This window comes from Motacilla alba, chromosome 12, assembly GCF_015832195.1.
Source record: "Motacilla alba alba isolate MOTALB_02 chromosome 12, Motacilla_alba_V1.0_pri, whole genome shotgun sequence".
NCBI lineage: Eukaryota > Metazoa > Chordata > Aves > Passeriformes > Motacillidae > Motacilla > Motacilla alba.
The window spans coordinates 9048365-9066350 of record NC_052027.1 but is presented as its reverse complement, the minus strand read 5'-3'; the positions used below and the strand labels follow the sequence as shown (position 1 = coordinate 9066350).

Here is a 17986-nt window from a genome sequence, read left to right as displayed (position 1 = left end):
CCACGTGCCCCCGCCCCGCCCCCTGCCCATTGGCCATTGGCCGGCCCCGCCGCCCCGCCCCGAGCACGCGCAGGCCGCGCCCGTGTCTCCACGCTTTATTGGCGCGCGCCGCGGCCCCGCCCCCCCGCCCCGCGCGGGAGAAGGCCGCGCGCGCAGCGGCAGCCCCGGCGCTAGAGCTCCAGGTGCGCCCCGCCGTGCGCCCGGTCCACCGCCCACTCGCCCGGGGCCCCCGCCGCAGACCCCGCGAAGCGCTCCATCTCCTGCTGGAACTGCTGCTGCCGCCGGCGGTTGGGGTCCACGTTGATCCAGTTGTTGGCGATCCACTTGGTGCCTTGGGTGACCAGGCAGCCCCCGTGCAGAGCGAAGTCGTCCAGCTCCCCCACCCAGCCTGCGGAGCAGAGCCCCGTTAGACAGCGGCAGAGGAGGGCAGGCACAGCTGGGACCACACAGGAGCACACGGCCAGCAAACACCGATGCCATCTCTCCTGCCTGCACTACCTGCTTGGATTTGAGCTCAGATACATTTTCCAGAAGTTACTTTTCCTGCACCCCCTCCATCTTAGTGCCATCTATCCCACCCTAGCGCCTACAAGGAGTTCATCAGGGCAGGCTCCCTGAGTGCAAAATGCCCACTGCCTCTGTCTCTCCACTCAGCACAAGTGGCTCTCACAATCCAGAGCACAGCCTGTTTTTCTCAGCTCTCTTGGAAAAAGGAAGGCTGGCATAGAAGAGATGGGTACTGCCACTAGAAGGGCTGAGGAAGCCAGAGGCTTGCAGCCATTTTAGAGATTGCATTTCAGCAGTTCTAAATGACCTGTTTACAACGATCCTATCATTTTTCTGTGGCAGATTTGCATCAGCAGCCACTTTCCATTTAGGAACAAATTGCTCATAAAAACACAACAGGGCTCTTCTAGTAGGAGAGCGACAATTCTTGCTATTATCACCCAACAGCCCAAACACTGGTCTTGTGACCTCCTCTGTGGATTTTCTAGAGATGGAAACATGGGCTGCTCTCAGGGGACCTAGGATGCTACACTCCTTCCTCCAACCAAAGCTCAAAATCTGCCATGGAAACCCTCTGGAGCCATACTCACCAGCAGCCTTAAAGATTCATGTTCATTCCAGCCTGTCAGGGAAAACCGCACTGTGCTTCGTGACAAAAACAGCCCCAAGGACACATCATGGGGCTGCGGCTGAGCTACAAAGCAGGCATTGGCCCCAAGCGTGGCATGGGGTGGCCCATGTGTCCTCATGCTGCAGAGCTGATGGTCGTGCCTTTGTCTACCTCCCCTCCCCACCCCTTTGGGCAACACCACATCAGTGACACATTTTGAATTGCAGACCAAGTTCCAGCAGGAGTTTCAGCTTGCACAGTGGGATGGAAGGCAGCTGGTAATGGCGAGTGCAGCCAAGGTCTTTGTTTGCTAGCTAGTCCTGTCCCCCAAAGACATCAGGAGCCACTGACCTACTGCCTGTAAACAAAGGCCTTTCAGAGTCAGGAAGCTCCTACTCAGCTGCTGACAAAAAGACTCTGCAGTTCCCACTAGCAGGCAGCTACCACCCTTTTTTTGGCTGCTCTTTGAGCTCCCAGCTGCAGCAAGGAGATGATGGCTGTCACCTACTGCAGTCCCACCCCTCCCAGGAGCGCAGTTTTGAAGTGAGCCTGTACCTTCTCCATCTGACAGGTAGTTGTACCAGAAGACAGCAGTGCCTTGCTGAGGTTTCACTCGCAAATTGCCCTTGTCACAGTTTTTCCGAGTATCTCGCAGGTCAATGTCATTCTGGATCAAAGACTGGACAGAAACCGTAGGGAAGATGTCACAAACAGGGCTGGAACAAGGCACACGTATTGGGTTGCCCCTGCCCCTCACCCTTGCCCGAGTGTTCCACAGGATGGCTTAAGGTTGATGCAGGAGCTTTCATAACCCACCTGGAGCAGCCAGTTTCAGGCCCCAGGAGGTTCATAACCTGTTTCTGAGCAGCTGCCATTTCTTAACACTTTGCCTGACACCTCACACCTCTGAGCAGGGAGAGCTGAGCTGTCAAAGCTCTGTGCCTCCTCCCCTGTCCTAAGAGGAAAAAGACTGTAAGTGTAGCATGGTCTCCCCTATGCTCTAGCTGCAAATGCTAATGCACACCAACCTAACACACCGGACCCCTTCTGCAGCTACAACGAATAAAGACATTCCAAGAAGGACTCAGAATCCCCAGGGGTGACACATAGGCAAGGTTCATTTACCATCTCTTCATACGTCCTGTTATCAGCGATAGGAAAGACTGTTTCACCTCCCCCAGTCACATTGTTCAGGTAGAACAGCACAGTCACATACCTGCAAGACAGAGACTGTCAGGTGAATGGCTGCTGAGAGGAGACACACCTGGAGCAGGAGGAGATGCACAGGGGCACAGGAGATGCACATGCCCTGCCGCTCCACCATAAATACAGTGGCTCCTCCAAGACATCACACTGCACATGATTTACACCATCAGCTTTTCTCCAAGAGTAACACAAGGACAACAAAGAAAACCCCTACCCAGAGTAATGAGTATGCTTGTGGGTTCTGCTGGGGCAGGCCCACCCACTCCACCTTCCTTGCATGGATCCAAGTGGGATTTGCCCACCTCCCCTTTAAAACCCCTTCATGCCTGTGATGTCCTGAGCTGGTTTGTGAGCCCACAGCCCGAGCACCGAGTCCCAGGCGAGATGAGGTGAGGTGAAATGGCTTTTCATACCCCTTGTCTAACGTACTCAGGGCAGAGCTTACCGGCAGGAGGTCTCAAAGGGAGCGCTTTCATTGGCAACAAGCTTGGTGTGGCTGCAGGCAGTCTCAGGGAACACGGGGCCGCTGTCCATGTGTGCATGGTAGTGCCCTCCTTGGTCGTAGCGCACAACCTGCAGGGGCTCGCTGTGCTCCACGATCTCGGGGGGCAAGCGAGTGAGGCGCATTACCCTGGGGAAGAGAAGAGCTGCTGAGTGAAAAGCCACCCTCACCCCAGTCAGCCACTACTCCCAAACAGTGAATAAACCCAGAGAAAGAGAACCCCCTTCCCCAAAAGACCGGAGAGACGGATGGGCTGCAGCGAGCATGCCAAGAGACAACCAGGTCCTTACTCATCTGTTGGACCATCAGCATCGGCTCAGAAAACCTCATCAAGGTTAATAAAAAACTAAAACAAAACTGAAGGCAGTATCTCTAGCAGGATTGCTCTCAGGAAGCCTTTTCTTGCTCAGCAAGATCCCTTCTGTGCATGTCCCTGGAGCCTTCATGTGCCATCTCATCACTTCTCTGGACTCCTGCACACCACCTATAGACCTCAGGGACAGTTAGCAAAGCACAGGACCCCTGCTGAGAGTGAACGAGAGACTAGCTCTAGGAACAGTCTTGTCACCTAACTCACCTTTCCCTGTTGCCTTTTCAGCAGCCTCCCCCAGGGCAGAGGGGCACTGGAAGTGATCAAGGAGACCGGAGCCCTCCTGCTCTGGGATTTTTCCACTGCTACATCTGAGATCATCCCCAAGGCAAGCAGGTACGTCTTGAGACCTGCCAAAGAACACTCAGAGCTCTGAGAATCCGGACTGGTGAAGCCCTTGGGGCAGGTGCAAGGACAATGTGGCACCTGGGCAGGACGGCAAAGCCCCTGCAGGCGCTGCCTGGTCCCAGGGAGGACCAACAGCCTCCTTCAGTGCTGGGTCTTCACATCCTCCTGACAGTGGCCAATGCAGAGCGTGCAAGCGGAATGCCGATGCCCGTGTGTGTTGGCTGGCTGGCACAGAGAAGGTGACAGCCACAGTCGGCTCTAATCAAGGCAATATGTGACCCCATTTTCCCACTGGAATGCACTGAAGAAAAGGAGTGGCCAACAGCTGTTTTTCAGGCCTCAGGACAGATTTTACCCACCCACATTCTGGGTGAGGACCAGCACCACAAGAACATGCGAGTCTCCAGCCAATTATCTGAAACTCACTACAACTACATGATTTGGCCTTCATGCTGGGCTTTAGCTCTTCCCAGTACCAAATCTGAGATGAAGAGAAAGGTTAAGAGGTTCTCCTGTCTGCCATGAGCTGCCCTACAATATGTGTGCTTGGAGGATTAAACTAACTTGACTAATTTAAGGTGAAGTCGTGCTTTTTAAAAAGTCAGCTCTGAATAGCAAAGACAGATTTCAGTGAAATGCATGAGTAACTAAAGCAAATGACAGTTAACTGCTGGCACCCAGACAGCATTGGAAATGGGCAGTTTCTCCCAGTAAGCTCAGTTACTAATTAGAATGAATGATTTCATATACTGCCAAATCTTCCTGGTTTTATAGGGCTGTTCCCAAAAGTGAATGGAGATGCTGAAAGGCTCGATTTTTCTTTTTCCCTTTCCACAGGACAATGCAAATTCTTCTTCTAATGAAAACCTCCTCTCTCCATTTTGTGTCTGTGTTCATTGCTCTTTATACTCCAAGGACTTTTCACACAATTAGGAAGTGTGAATATTAGCAAGTCTGCCACTGCCTCTCCCAGCACATAGGTGATGCTTGTGCCTACCCAAACCCAAGCTCCCCTCAGCTCCCTGGCCCTTACCTTTGCCGAATGGCTCTCATGACCTGGTGTGCCCCCTCGCCCTGGTACAGCCAGGTGTGCTGGCTATTGCGCACCAAGTCACTCATCTTCACTTTCTGGCTTCCCATGTACTTGTGGAAATCACGGATATTCAACTGCTTGAACTCCTCCAAACTTAGCACACCTATGGGAACACAGGAAAAGCCACCTGACTCTGGTGCAGGTAACAGCTCTTGCATCCTGTACATGGAGAAACACCAGCTGAGGGCACTGCAGAAACTGCCTTCCTCACACAGACCCCAGTCAGGGCACACTGTGTCCAGCACAGGCAGCACCCCTTCTGCCCATGATCATGGGCTCCAGCAATGCTCTCGCCTGCAGCAGAGGACACAGAGCAACCTGCCAAAGTGAATTGTGCAGGGTCAGAACTGGGACAGGAAAAACACCATTTTGAACTTTAAAAAGCTCCTGAAACCCGCAACAGGTACTACAGTTCTGATATGCACAAGAAAGTCTGTGAATGTCTTGAGGCTTAGGATTTAGATATTTAAATCAACATGTTTAAGGACAGAGAGGGACCTCAGACCACATTTTCTATATGACCTTGCAGGGTAATTAAGAAAAAGCCAAACCCAAAACAAGCAGTACATTCTCCTGCATTTGTGTAACTGCAAAACATAAATGAGGAATGCATGACAGTATGGTCTTGTGTAAATAGAAATAACAGAAAAGCAAGAGGTATAAAGCAGTTTCTCCTAAAACAGGTATTTCTTGTTTGCACTAACTGGAATCAGCAAGAGGTGGACTCTTGCGTTTGTCAGCTTCAGGAGAATCCTCACATTTGTTGTTTCCTCTTTCTGGAGAAGGGAAGCCTTGCACAGGTCCCTGATAGCAGCAGGCAGTGCACTGCCCTGGGCTGCCCTGCACACACCATGGGCTGGGAGAGGAGCTCGCTCAGGCAGCAAACCCAGTGCTGCTGGGTGCCAGTTCTGCTCCCTGGGCACGAGCACCCCCTGGCAGGAGGAAGGACCAGCCACAAGGGTCAGCCAGGGACAGTTCCTCAGGTGCCACATCCTCAGGTCATGACCAAATGATCCACTGTTATTATTCCTAGTGTCCCTCTGTCTGCACTTCCCCTTACTCCCCACAGTCTCTGATGATGCAGTGCCACATCCAGGTTGTGACCTGGTCTCTCAGTGTCATGTACCAATCTAACAACAGAGGGAAGCAGCACTCTGGAAGCAAGGTCCTGCCAATAGCCCTTTAACAGGACCTTTCATTTGTTAATGTCCAGAATGGTGGAAAAGCCACTGAGGACTCAGTCATACTCCTGCCAAGAATGCCACCAGCCTGGAGGAGAGTTGCACAGGGTGCCCTCCGGATATTTATGCTTTCACACTGCTACTGCTTCAACTCCAAAGCAGCTCCTCCTGGGCAGCTCTCAATGCCAGGTCACTCACTGGAAGAGACTGTGCGTTCACTTAATTTGATTAGGAAATTGAGTGTCGCTTAATTGAGGCCACTCTAATTAGAGCAGCAGAGGTTAGAGTGTATGTCCGGACCAGCAGGAGCCCTTGGGAGACCGGGGGCAGGAGGGGCAGAAGTGGCCTCATGGAATACAGAGAGGTTGCAGTGGCAGAGAGGGGGGGTCAGCACCAAAGGCTGACAGACAAGATCACCCCCACCTCCACTTACTCCACTCTCCCCTCACAGTGACATGGGCCTCTTGGCCTGCTGCAAAAGTCTCCCTGAAAACAGGGGGAGCATGCAATGTGTGTCTGAACACCTGCATCCCAGGTAACAAGAGCTCTGTAGTCAGAAGATCCTAAGATCCTGTTACAGCAGGGCATGAACCAAGGCAGGTCTGACAGGGGAAGGGGAGTGCAGAGTTGTGGTCTGGTCCTGCTCCAGCGAGATCCAAGCCCAGACAGTGGGACCAGTTAGCCACTAGAGCGGTGATGCAGGAGTGCTGCAGTGAGAGGGTTACACCCTGCATGTACTTCCCCGAGAAGGTGTCTAGGGCAGTGCTACTTCCCTTCAAAGAATTCAGTTAGAAAAAAAGGCCTGGGCAGGGACACAGCTCTTGCTCTCCCCCATACGGCTGTGCAAGGTGTCCAAGGTGCTGAGGGTGAAGGGATTCCCATGGAGCTGCTCTTACCATTCCCATCAGGATCAGCTTTGACTGCTGTGTACATCTCCCGGATGTTCTCAGGGGTCATCCACCTGCCGTTTCCAAGTCGGGTATGGGTCAACACCTAAAATTCATAAATGGATCAAAAAAAAAAGCACTGGTTTCTTGCACTGCTGAGACCCTATAGATTCCCTGCATGAGGCCTGGTGGGATCTCCTCCACAGCACATCAGCCGGACGGGCATCAGCACATTTCTGCAGAAAGACAATTGCAGTGAGAATCATCTGGCAGCCACACACAGAGTGCTGCTTATGAGTGCTGTTATTTCCAGTTCAGGTCATGGCAAATGACTGCTGGGACTTGGTTAACCATCCCTGAGGTGGAGAGAGCACAGCTTTCTCTTGAAGGGAAAATAAAGTTACTGATGATAATATTGATATTGATGAGTGAATGCTTTAACTTGTCCAAGGTAAGGGCTTGGAACAAAATTCTTCCCTTCAGCATGTACAGAGAGATCCAGAAGCCTGAACAGCTCTCAGCGTGCTCTGACCTTCAGAGAAAGGAGCCTTGCCCTTGGCTGTCACTGCACAGCTCCCCATCCTCCACAGCACTCATGGTACACAGGACGGTTCAGACTCCCAGCTTCACCTGGAACGGGAGCCTGAGGAGGGACACGCTTGAACTGTCAGTACCTGCCCTGATGCACCCTGCCATACAGGGCAAGGGTGCTGAAGAGCTGTGGACAAGAGGCTTATTATTCCCCTCGTCTCATCAACAGGGGTGGCTTTGCTGGGGCTTGTGAATTCACACAGTAAGTTCCCCACAAGCTGCACAAAGCAGGGCCTACGTGACAAACTCACTTCCCAGGACACACAGCAAGAGGCAACAACCCACAGCACAGGAACATTTTATCCAGCATATTCAAAGCACACATGTCCTGCCAAGGACTGCTGCTGCCTCCCAATAGCATGACAACTGCTGCACATTGCCCAGAAACTTCCATTCTGAAGGCGAGCACAAATTCTGAGGCATAAAATTAAGCAAATTATGATTGGTGTATCCTGGGGTCTGGTCCCACCCAAGCACATGACTAACCAAGAGAGCATCTGATGAGGGGATGTGCCAGAGGGTCTCTGGCAAACCTTCCCCAGTCTGTCCCACACTCTACCTCTTTGAGCTGCAGCTGCCCATCCTGATTGTGATCCAGCAGATTGAAAATGTCCATCTGGCTGATTTCGATCATTTCCATGGCTTCCTCATAGTCCTCTGTTGGTAGGATCTGGCTCTTCTGTAGTCCTTTTAGCTTTGCCAGATGGACAATGAGCTTGCACTCCTCCTCTGTCAGGAAGTCAGGGATTTCTGCAGCAAAAGTGTGAGCAGGAACAGAGACTGAGGAACTGTTACAGTGGGATCCCATGCTGGTAGCAGGAGTCTCGGGAAAAAAAATCAAAATACGTAGGGGGAAAATTTAGGAACCAAGTTTGGGACTTTCAAAAACATCCACCCTTCTACCAGAAGGGCTCTCAAAGAGCACACCACACACCTGAGCTGCTGGAGGCAGGTATTTTTATAGCAGCAGTTCCTAAATGTTTGGATCCTGGGGTCAAGCCCTTAAACTCTCTCACAGATAGCACAATGGACAAAGGAGTGAACAAACACGTGCATATCTCTGCATATTACCATTTCAAAGGTGCCATGTGGATCACAGTCTGGGAACTGCTGCTTTACCGGAAGGGAGGCCAAAAATCATTACAGTGGGCAGTGGCAATCGCCAGGGTTTCAGACTTCCTTGCTCTCACGTGGAGAGGATGGCACTTTGCACAAAACCAAATCCCTTTCAGGGGAGCATAGCACAGTGCTCTATTATGAAACTCAAACACAAAGAAGAAAAATTCTAACTTACTCCCATTCATTCTCTTGATTCCCCCACTAAAAATGGTCTTCAAATGCAATATTAAAGAGGAAAATACTGGACATGGATGATGCCAAGCTCCATACCCAGGTATCTCCAGCTTTCCTTTGCAGCACAAACCCAGCAGGAATCAGGCAATTCCACAATCCCAAGCAAATTAAAGTGCAGAGAAATCCATGGATGACCATAAGGCTGTGAGAATTCTAGCTGCATGGTACACTGGGCACGCACTTGGACAGCACTGGCAAGGTCCCATTCCAGAGCAGTTACACTGTGGACCAGGAGGTTCAGAGCATCCTCCTGGCTGGTGTCTGTCACAGCTATGGTGACCTTGTTACCAGCTGCTGAGACCTTTGAAAAGGGAAAGAAAAACCACCAATACAGGACAGGTTAAGTGCTCCTAGACCCAAGGTCCTGCTCTCCGAATTGCAGCTCCCTAGAGCTCCTGCAGGTATGTGCCAAGGACATGTTATAGATCAACTACAGGAGCAATCCTCAAATGGAGGGAAAAAATTAATTACTTTCATGACCTGAAATCAACCCCATCAGCTCAAGCTGTCAATAAGCAGTTGGCTTCCTGCTAAGCACAGACCAGAACCAGCCCTGCAGAAATTAAGCTGTTCCTGGGAAGCCCTAAGAACACAATGCAGCCAGCTGTATCCATAACACGCTCCAAGGAAACAATTTCTGCCACAGGCAGCACAGGGTCCCTGTGCCAGAGGATGCTTCAGAGCTGGAGCTTCTACTGACCAGTTTGAATCTCATGGCACAGCACCAGGTCCAAGTGAATCATGGGCACTGGCAACAAAACACCCCCAGTATTTCCAGTTTCCCAAACTGGGCTACAATAATGACGGCTTATGGAACCTTAATTATGTGCTGGAGGAAGGACAATTCCATTCTTCAGTGGCAGCAAGGAGATTTCAGAATGAAACAGGAATTCTGTTAACTGGAAAGCATGTGGTCATGCAGGTTGCAAGGTGAGGGGGTTTCCTGCTGAGTGCTGCCAATCCTGTCTGCAAACAACTTGGCTCCACAGCTGCAAATTAGTTCCTCTCTGCCCCCAGCTCTCCCAAACAGTTAACTTGTGGCTGTGAGACCATCCTATCTCCCTGCCTGCTCAACAATAGATCCAGCTAAACAAATGCCTCCTAATTGACTTTAAGCAACACTTGATTGCTTTTACAAAAAACAAAAGAGAGGAAACCATTACGGTTTATGAAATAATGACTAATCCTGGAGCAAGAGAAAGGAGATGGGTTGGAGCACTGGTGTCAAACAGAGATTCAATCTTAGCTGAAAGAGCCCCAAGACACATGGGCCAAGTCATTCACCCCTCCCCAGCTGCCCTCATTTCCACACCTGCTGATCTAAGCCAAACCCCTGCTAAAATACAAACAATCGGGGCCTCTGGCAAATGAAAATTGGAGCATTGTCTTCCCCATGAGGGCTCTGAAAGGGCCGAACTTAATGAGGATGGATTGACAAAGAGGTGGCTCCTAGGCTATAAAAGGCATTCCACAGTCAGGAGCAGCTCAGTCCGGGCGTGCTCTTGGTTCACTTGCTCCAAGCATGGTCAGGTCCCTTCGCAGGCACCCCTCGAGGTTGGGTGGCCCGTGGCTACTGGGTCTCCTGGCACGCCTGCTGCTCTGGGGCTCTCCGGGCGCCTGGGCGAGCTACCTGAGGAGATCCTCCAGCTGCATGCCCATCCCACACCGCATGGCCTTGTGCTACGATATCGGCTACTCCGAGATGAGGATTCCCAACCTGCTGGAGCACGAGACCATGACAGAAGTCATCCAGCAGTCTTCCAGCTGGCTGCCCTTGCTAGCCAGGGAGTGCCACCCAGATGCTAGGATTTTCCTCTGCTCCCTCTTTGCACCCATCTGTTTGGACAGGTAAGATGCTTTTATGAGTTATTTCAGTGTAACAGTTAACTCCCCACGGGAGCACAACTCCCTGTGCCTCCCGAGAGAAAATGCATTCGATGTGATCCCCAAGAAGCAGTGCTGCTGCTCTCGGCAAGGGACAATTGGATTACTCAGCAGGGAACATCCCTCTGAAAGAAAAACACGAGCATTTCACATCACAGGAGCAGAAATATGTTCCCTCCTTGGGGTTCTTCTGCTCCCTCACCCCAGGCACTGCTGCCACATGCCCTGGCCAGCCCCTCATACACTGCAGTAGCTGCTGGCACACACCAGTTCCACCTCCCGCCTCCTGTGCAGCCCCTCAGCCCAGCTCCTGCCCCGAACACATGGTTTCTCAGTTTCCCAACAGTTCCAGCAGCAGAAAGAAATCCCCAGTTTTCAGGTGCAGTTCTCAAAGTACAGAGCTGCTAAGGAAATTTGGTGAGTAATCAGGCACCTGTAAAGGTAAACAGTCTCTGCACAATGAGAGGAGATCCCTAAGGCTTCTGGCAGCTTCCCTCATCCCTCCTGTCCTCAGAAATTCCCTGCTTGCTTCCTGGACATGAATGTTCAAGAAATAGTCAAAGATCCCCGAACTGCCCGCTAACCCTTCAACACAGCCCTGTGCAGCAGCAGTGGTGTTAGGGCTCGACCCCCAGCCTCCTGGCAGGCGCTGAGCAGCCATCCCCTCCGCAGGCTCATCTACCCCTGCCGCAGCCTCTGCGAAGCCGTCAAGAGAAGCTGTGCGCCCGTCATGGCTTGCTACGGCTATCCCTGGCCCGAGATCCTCAACTGCAACAAGTTCCCTGCAGATCATGAACTGTGCATTGCAGCAGTCTCCATGGATGAAAATTCCTCAAGCAGGAGAAGTAAGAGTTTTTTTTTTCTTAATGTATTTTCCCATATATAACACTGAAAGCTCAAAAGGATGATCCTATGACTTGTTTCTATTCTGCATATTTCTGGGTTTAAGCTGTATTTAAAAAAAAAAAATTCTAGTTTTGTTCTGTCTCTTTGGAACCGTGTATAGAAAATTAGCATAACATTGCTGCGGCTTGTTCCTCTCTCTGCTGTATTCATGAGCTCCCTGGGTGCCATCAGACCCCGCAGGGTTTGGGGCAGGGGGGAGGAAAGGCTGCAAAGCCTCCAGCCCAGGCACAGTGGGAGAGCTCATGGAGTGCAGGCTCCCAGCAGTGAGATGTGCTTCCAGCGCAGCTATGGAGCTGCAGCCCGGATCTTTCAGCTGTGTCTAGGCCTTAAAAACATGCAAAAAGAAATGTTTTGCAAGCCTTCTCTCTAAACATTAGAAACACCATGAAGGGACATGAGCCTCTGCAGACATGAGTTACGCTGGAAAAAAGTCTGTCTGAAGGACTTAATTAACACCCAGATACTGATGAACACTGGGGGAGATTCAAGAGCAGTTAAGGGGAGAACAGACATTTCAACATCATTTCAGCATCACTGGATGGAGCCTGGCCATACCACTGGTTTTGCTGTTTCATCCAAATTAGGAGATCTTCATTAAGCATTTCCACTGCTGCTTTAACATGCAGCAACACACACAAGCCTGAACAAAGCACTGACAGGCAGTGTCTGCCTCCACAGGAAGGAGAGTCTAACATTTTCCACCTTGCCTGTCTGAGGTACCTCTCCAGGGCCTGGGTAGCTCAGGAAGAAGCATCACTAAGAAACAGCAAGCCGCCACTTGCAGATCTCAAAATTTCATTGTGCCTTTTCCATGAAGCTTGACAAAGGTGTTATAACCTCATTTCTGTTGCAGCAGTGCCCCGAGCCAGCTGCAAGGACTGTGAGCTTGAGGAGGCCAGCACTGCCAGGGAGATCCTGGAAAGCTTCTGTGCAAATGATTTTGGTGAGTACACTCCTATTCCTCTCAACTGCCACCATTCCCTCCAGCAGCCAAGCAGTGCCATGGACAGAAAATAGCTTTGCCATAACATACTGACTTGGAGAACCTGCAGCTTTTACAGCAGATCCCAGGGATTTTCAGTTTCCACCTTACCTGTGAGGTAGCAGGAGGACCCAGCTCCTGGCAGCACTGAAAGTGAAGTCCTGATTTATTTCTGTTAGGCTCTGGTTTGGTTTTGGTCTGTGAGTGCTAAAAACAAGCAGTACTCTGGTTTTCCCTTGCAGACAAACATTTCAATCAATGCCTATAAGAATCTCTAGCAAATTCCACTCCAGCTATTTCAAACTTTAATAGTGTTGTTCTAGTATTGTGACTCTCCCTCTCCTAGCCCAAGCAAGCAGCAGCACTGGTGCTGCTCAATCAGATGGCAGAAGTTTTCAAGATACTGTCCTGAATTCAGGACACATATAGAAAAATAAAGATATTTTTCAATAAAAAAGGTTATAAATCCTGAGCAGCTGTCAGTCATGTCACTTCCTGAAATCCCTGCTCAGAGAAAAGTCATGTAATTTGCACAAGATGAGGACTTTGGTGCATCTGCATGCTTGTGCCCATGATTCCTGGTTTCTGCAGTGGCACTGATACATCTTTGCCACTCTTAGAAGGGAAATGGATTGAGAAGGAGAAGGAGGCCTTTTCTCCCACGTAACAAGAACAAGAGGAAATGGCTTCAAGTTGCAATGGAGAAGTTCAGATTGGGTAATAGGAAAAATTTCTTCACCAAAAGAATTATCAAGCACTAGAACAGGCTACCCAGGGAAGGGCTTGAGTCACCACCCTGAAGGTATTTGAAAGACATGTGGTTGTGGCACTTCAGGACGTGGTTTAGTGGTGAACTGGGCAGTGCTGGGTCAGTGGTTGAGCTTTGAGGTGCTTTCCAACCTAAATAATTCTGTGATTCTAAGAACAGTGTTCAGTACTGTAGACTAACCTCAAATGAGAACTTTTACAAGTTCACTGCAGTTGTAAAAGCTTGCAGATACCTCCCCACATTACAGAGACAGCACAGAAGCCTTGGGCTGGCTCTGTGTCTTGAAGTAGGAGGGAGCTATGAAGAGTAAACAGAACTCACAGCTCTTTTTCCAACCCCTGCAGCAGTGAAAATCCGAATCCTGAGGAGGAACACCACCACCACCATCTCGGACTTCGACCTGGACCCCTCCAAAGTGGAGGTGCTGAAGCACGGCCCACTGCTCAGAACTGAAATCCCTGCCAGGCTCCAGCAGTGGCTGGACATAGACGCCACCTGCGCCCACAACATCATGCGAGGCACTCAGGCAGGAGTCTTCGTTGTAAGTGGTGAAGTGAAAAGTGACAAAGTGGTGGTGAACAAGGCCTACGCCTGGCAGAAGAGGAACAGGAACCTGCACCAGGCAGTGCGGAGGTGGAAGCATCACCGCTGCCCCGAACAGGCGGGATGGAAGGTCTGAAAAAGCTCAACTCCAGCAATAAGAAACTGCTCCCTTCCCTATGGCTAGAAAACTCCTTTCCCTGGCAGGTGGTGTTTTGGAGATGTATGGTGATATTTCTAGGTGATTTGAAGCAGTCATAGTGCACAGATAGGGCTTCACTACGGATCCCTGTTTTACCAAGACCGAGCTTAAGGATGCAGGTTTAACATGTTCCTCTCACAATGCTCTGTAGATCCAGGACGTGCTATGTTCAGCTTTGTGTAGGATCCAACATCACAACAAAACTATGCAGGCGAGGACAAGGACCTTTATTAACAGTTCCTTCTAGTTCTCATTATCAGAGCTGGTATTTCAGATTCATTATTTGACCCTGAGACACTGATGCTGTCCAAGTGCCTGCTTGCTTTCTGTCCAGAGATTAGATGAAAGTCTCCCTGACTGTGAAGTGATACTTTTTATGTAATGGAGGAAATACTTTACTCTTCAACAGTCTGAGGTAAATTAACAGGACAGGAACCCACCCTGGCTATGCCCAGCCCCTTAAAAACTGCATGCTGAACTCTGCTCTTGAGTCAGGCTGTCCCTTCAGCTCCCTGCACTGAGAGTTGATGAGCACCCACACATGCAAAAGGAAGCAGCCATTCTCAAGCAGGAAAGGCACAGAGCAGAAAGCTGAGGGTTTCTACATAACAGGGAAGAAAACTGTTTTTCAACATCAGAAATTCAGTGTGGATCAGAAGATTCTGGCAACTGGGGATATCACAAGAACCTTGAGAAAAGCAGAGCATGAGTGAGACATCAGCTGTTCAAAGCTCTGCTTGGTGTGAACGGCAGCTTTGCTCAGCACTGGGAGGCGAGTCCCAGCCCAAGCACAGTGGGATACTGCAGTTTTGATACAGGAGCAGGGGAGAAACCTCCCACAGCTGCCTGGCCTCCCACCTGTACATTAGGAAGATAGAAAATATGGGAAAACTCAGTCTCACCAAGTTCTCTGCAGCTCACTATCTCACTCAAGCAGGACTGTCACTCCCTGCAGGGGCACACACAGCGCTCCAGACCACAGAGCAGAAAACAGCAAATCCCCAAACAAGGAAACAAGTTGGATTTCTACTGCCTAACAAAGCACTGTCCGTGGAAAGTTTTCTACATTGGTTGAAACCTGTGGCTGAAATAAAAAACCAAAACAAGCGGAAAAATCAGCCTTTGGGAGGAATGCTTTCTGCCTTGCTGGGGACGCCTGCAGCTTTGGCCATGCAGAGACAGCCGGTGTGCTGGAGACACATCTGTCTGCTGGAGACACCCTGGTCTGCTGGAGACACATCTGTATGCTGGAGACACATCTGTCTGCTGGAGACACCCTGGTCTGCTGGAGACACATCTGTCTGCTGGAGACACATTGCCTCCCCGTGTTCACAAGGCACACCAACAACCCACACTGCGGGCTCCTCCTCACACTGGTGTGGGCTGGAAGGAGCGCTCACATACACACACACGCTGCAATTCAGCTGCGCCCTGACATTTGAGCGGTGCTTACTTCTCTTCCCTGAGGCTCAGAGGAAAAACATAGCCAAATTTCCTATTTTTATTCCTCTCCACTGTCTTGTCTTAGAAACTGCTGCCCAATCCACTGAATCTGCTGTCAGGTGGTCCCTGCAATGGCAGTATCTTCTGAACAGACTGCGTTTGGAAAGCAAAACACATAAAAGCTCTGAAGGTTGAAAAGGCTTTGTCTGATTTGTTTTCCATTAGTAGGGTTATTTGATTACTAGAGTTTCCCAACTGAAAACTGCACAGATGGTCTGATTTACAAGCTTTAGAAATGATGCCTTGTAGCCAGAGGGGGGAAAAAATAGGGCAGGGATTTTTTCATAGCTCCATAAAATACGCTTGGGTTCCATGCAGATGTGACTTACCCACAACTAAAAACCAAACCTAAAGCTCCCCTACGGTGCCCAGCCCATGCTCTGAAGCCCAGAGAACACATTAAATCATTCATGAGTGTCTGCTGCTGTGGTCCCACTGCAACCTCCTCAGCTGAAAGCAAAGAGGACAGATCAGGCACTCTCCTGTTTCCTTAAATTGGCTCTTGTATGCTGCAGCACTTTGTGTTAAACCCCCAGAAACTCATCAGTCTTTGCTGAGGGCTTCTGTATTCACCAAACACAACCAAGTTAAATACACACTTCCACTAATTTAAGTAACAGAGATACAATGAATTAGTTTTTTTAAATCAGCTGAATTAGATTGGTACTGCTTGCAAAGATAGAGAAATCTCTGAAAGTCTTTTAAAGTCAGAGCTGGCTCCTGGCAGGTTCATCCAGGAGATAAGAATTGTCTTGCAACTTGCAGTTTCTAAATAAGGGACTCCTTATCAGAGGACAAAGGAGAACAGACTCATGGCATCTCAAATGGTGAATGTCTGTCACTGCCTGTGATGGCATCCTCAGGGAGCAAAGCTTCCCTCAAAACCAGTGGAGGTGCTGGAACAAGAAGCTAAAAACTGCAGGACTACTGCTGCCAGGACAAACCTGCCTTTTATCATCTTCAGCACCTTCCTTGGGGGCCAGGGCCAACTGTTTCACCTCAGTGCTACTGGAAAGGCAGGGAAAGAGGAAACAGGAGATTCCCCAGTGAGAACCAGAGCAATTGCCACAGACCGTGGTTCTGATAATGGTTCATCACCAGTTTTGTGATGCTGTGGGGTTCAGGTTGGTGTGTCTGTTTAGTGAACGTCAGACAGAAATCCACTAAGAAATTAATGGTGAGGTTTTCAGTGTATATTATCTATTCGGAATCAGAAAATATGCCTCTGTTTATGTTATTGAGAAAGCATCTGAAAGATTCTCTGTGCTGTCTTTTCAGAAACAACAGGTTTTCTCTGACTGTGCAATAGTAGGAATTTTGTAATGATTGACTCCTCCTCCTCAAATTGTCTAGCATATTGTGAGTGACTTTCCAGAACACAGAGTTCAATTAGTGAGACTTGACCAGTGACAGCAAAGCATCACAGAAAGGTAAAGAAGATTTTAAAATATGTGAAAGGCAGATGTTGTGTGGTTGTGTATCAGAGAAGCCAAAAATAGAGATAAATCTAGAACAGGACACAAAATGGTGGAAGAATTTAGATCTATCAATTCTCCTGTTACTCATTTCCTCAGTGCTGAAGCATCAATACTAAATTGTTTTTTAATTCTTTATTAACAAAAGTTTGTCCTTTCCTTGTATTGAGCAGCTTCTTCAAGGTTCTTGCCAGCGACCTGCTGTCTATTCCTAGTATTTTACAGAAACCTGAAAAACCTGGAAAGGTTAATCTTCCAAATTCTTCAAAGTGGGCCATCCAGAACACGTAACCTCTGCGAATTTCGCATCAACATCAACATACCTTAAGCGATACCACAGTCTTTAACGCAGCCCGGAGGAACAGCAGCACAGGGAGTCGCGTTCCCCCGAGTGGGTGTAAGACAGCGGCGGGTGTCAGACAGACACGCACACACGCCCCGCTCCGCCGTCAGGGCGGAACCCCCCCGCTACCGGCGTGCCCGGGCCCGGCAGCAGCTGCCCCCGGCGGGGCCGGTACTCACCGAACAGCAGCGGCTTGAGGCTGAGGGTGCGCACAGCGTGGGCCCTGCCGGGCACCAGCTCCACCCGCTGCGTGTGGCCCACCTGCGGGGAGAGCAGCGGTCAGCGCTCGGCGCTCGGCGGCCCCGGCCCCGGCCCCCGGTCGCGGCCTTGCCTTGATGCCCTCGAGGCGCGGGAGGGCGCGGGCGGGCGGCGGCGGCGGCGGCGGGGGGGCGGCGGGCGGCCCGCCGGGCTCGCCGGCGCTGAGGTGCACGAAGAGCAGCAGCCCCAGGACGTTGAGGACGTAGAGGTGCGCGAAGACCATGAGGACGAGGAAGTAGGGGCGGGAGCAGACGGGCCGCGGGCGGCCCCCCGGCGGGCCGGGCAGCGGGGGCCCCTCGGCCCGCGCCTCCGCCGCCGCCATCGCCCCGGCCCGCCCGGCCCCGCGTCACCGCGGCAACGGCCCGGCGGGCGCTGCGGCAGCGCGGGGCGGGCACGGCGGCAGCGGGCGGAGACAGCGACGCGGGCCCCGCCGCCCCTCCCCGCCCCACCGCCAAGAACAGCCAGGACACCGCCCA

General features: G+C 50.9%; 3 protein-coding genes across 3 annotated transcripts in view; 1 reads left to right on the top strand and 2 right to left on the bottom strand.

Moving 5' to 3' along the window:
* Positions 1-79: 79 nt before the first annotated feature.
* P4HTM (prolyl 4-hydroxylase, transmembrane) lies at positions 80-17873 on the bottom strand. The gene is made up of 9 exons (XM_038148810.1): positions 17584-17873; positions 17432-17513; positions 7855-8045; positions 6714-6810; positions 4577-4739; positions 2769-2954; positions 2243-2333; positions 1673-1796; positions 80-388 (listed from the first exon to the last, which is right to left on the bottom strand). Exons 1-9 carry the CDS (start codon positions 17830-17832, stop codon positions 171-173), a joined length of 1401 nt encoding a protein of 466 aa, XP_038004738.1. The 5' UTR covers positions 17833-17873; the 3' UTR covers positions 80-170.
* On the top strand, positions 8368-17425 carry LOC119705917 (secreted frizzled-related protein 5-like). The gene is made up of 4 exons (XM_038148813.1): positions 8368-10496; positions 11205-11377; positions 12295-12381; positions 13534-17425. Exons 1-4 carry the CDS (start codon positions 10171-10173, stop codon positions 13866-13868), a joined length of 921 nt encoding a protein of 306 aa, XP_038004741.1. The 5' UTR covers positions 8368-10170; the 3' UTR covers positions 13869-17425.
* The window catches only part of ARIH2 (ariadne RBR E3 ubiquitin protein ligase 2), a 36747-nt gene continuing 36255 nt past the window's right edge, over positions 17495-17986 (bottom strand). Inside the window, exon 16 of the mRNA XM_038148807.1 lies at positions 17495-17513. The gene's annotated coding sequence lies outside the window, so the exon portion shown is untranslated. The remainder of the gene's footprint in view (positions 17514-17986) is intronic.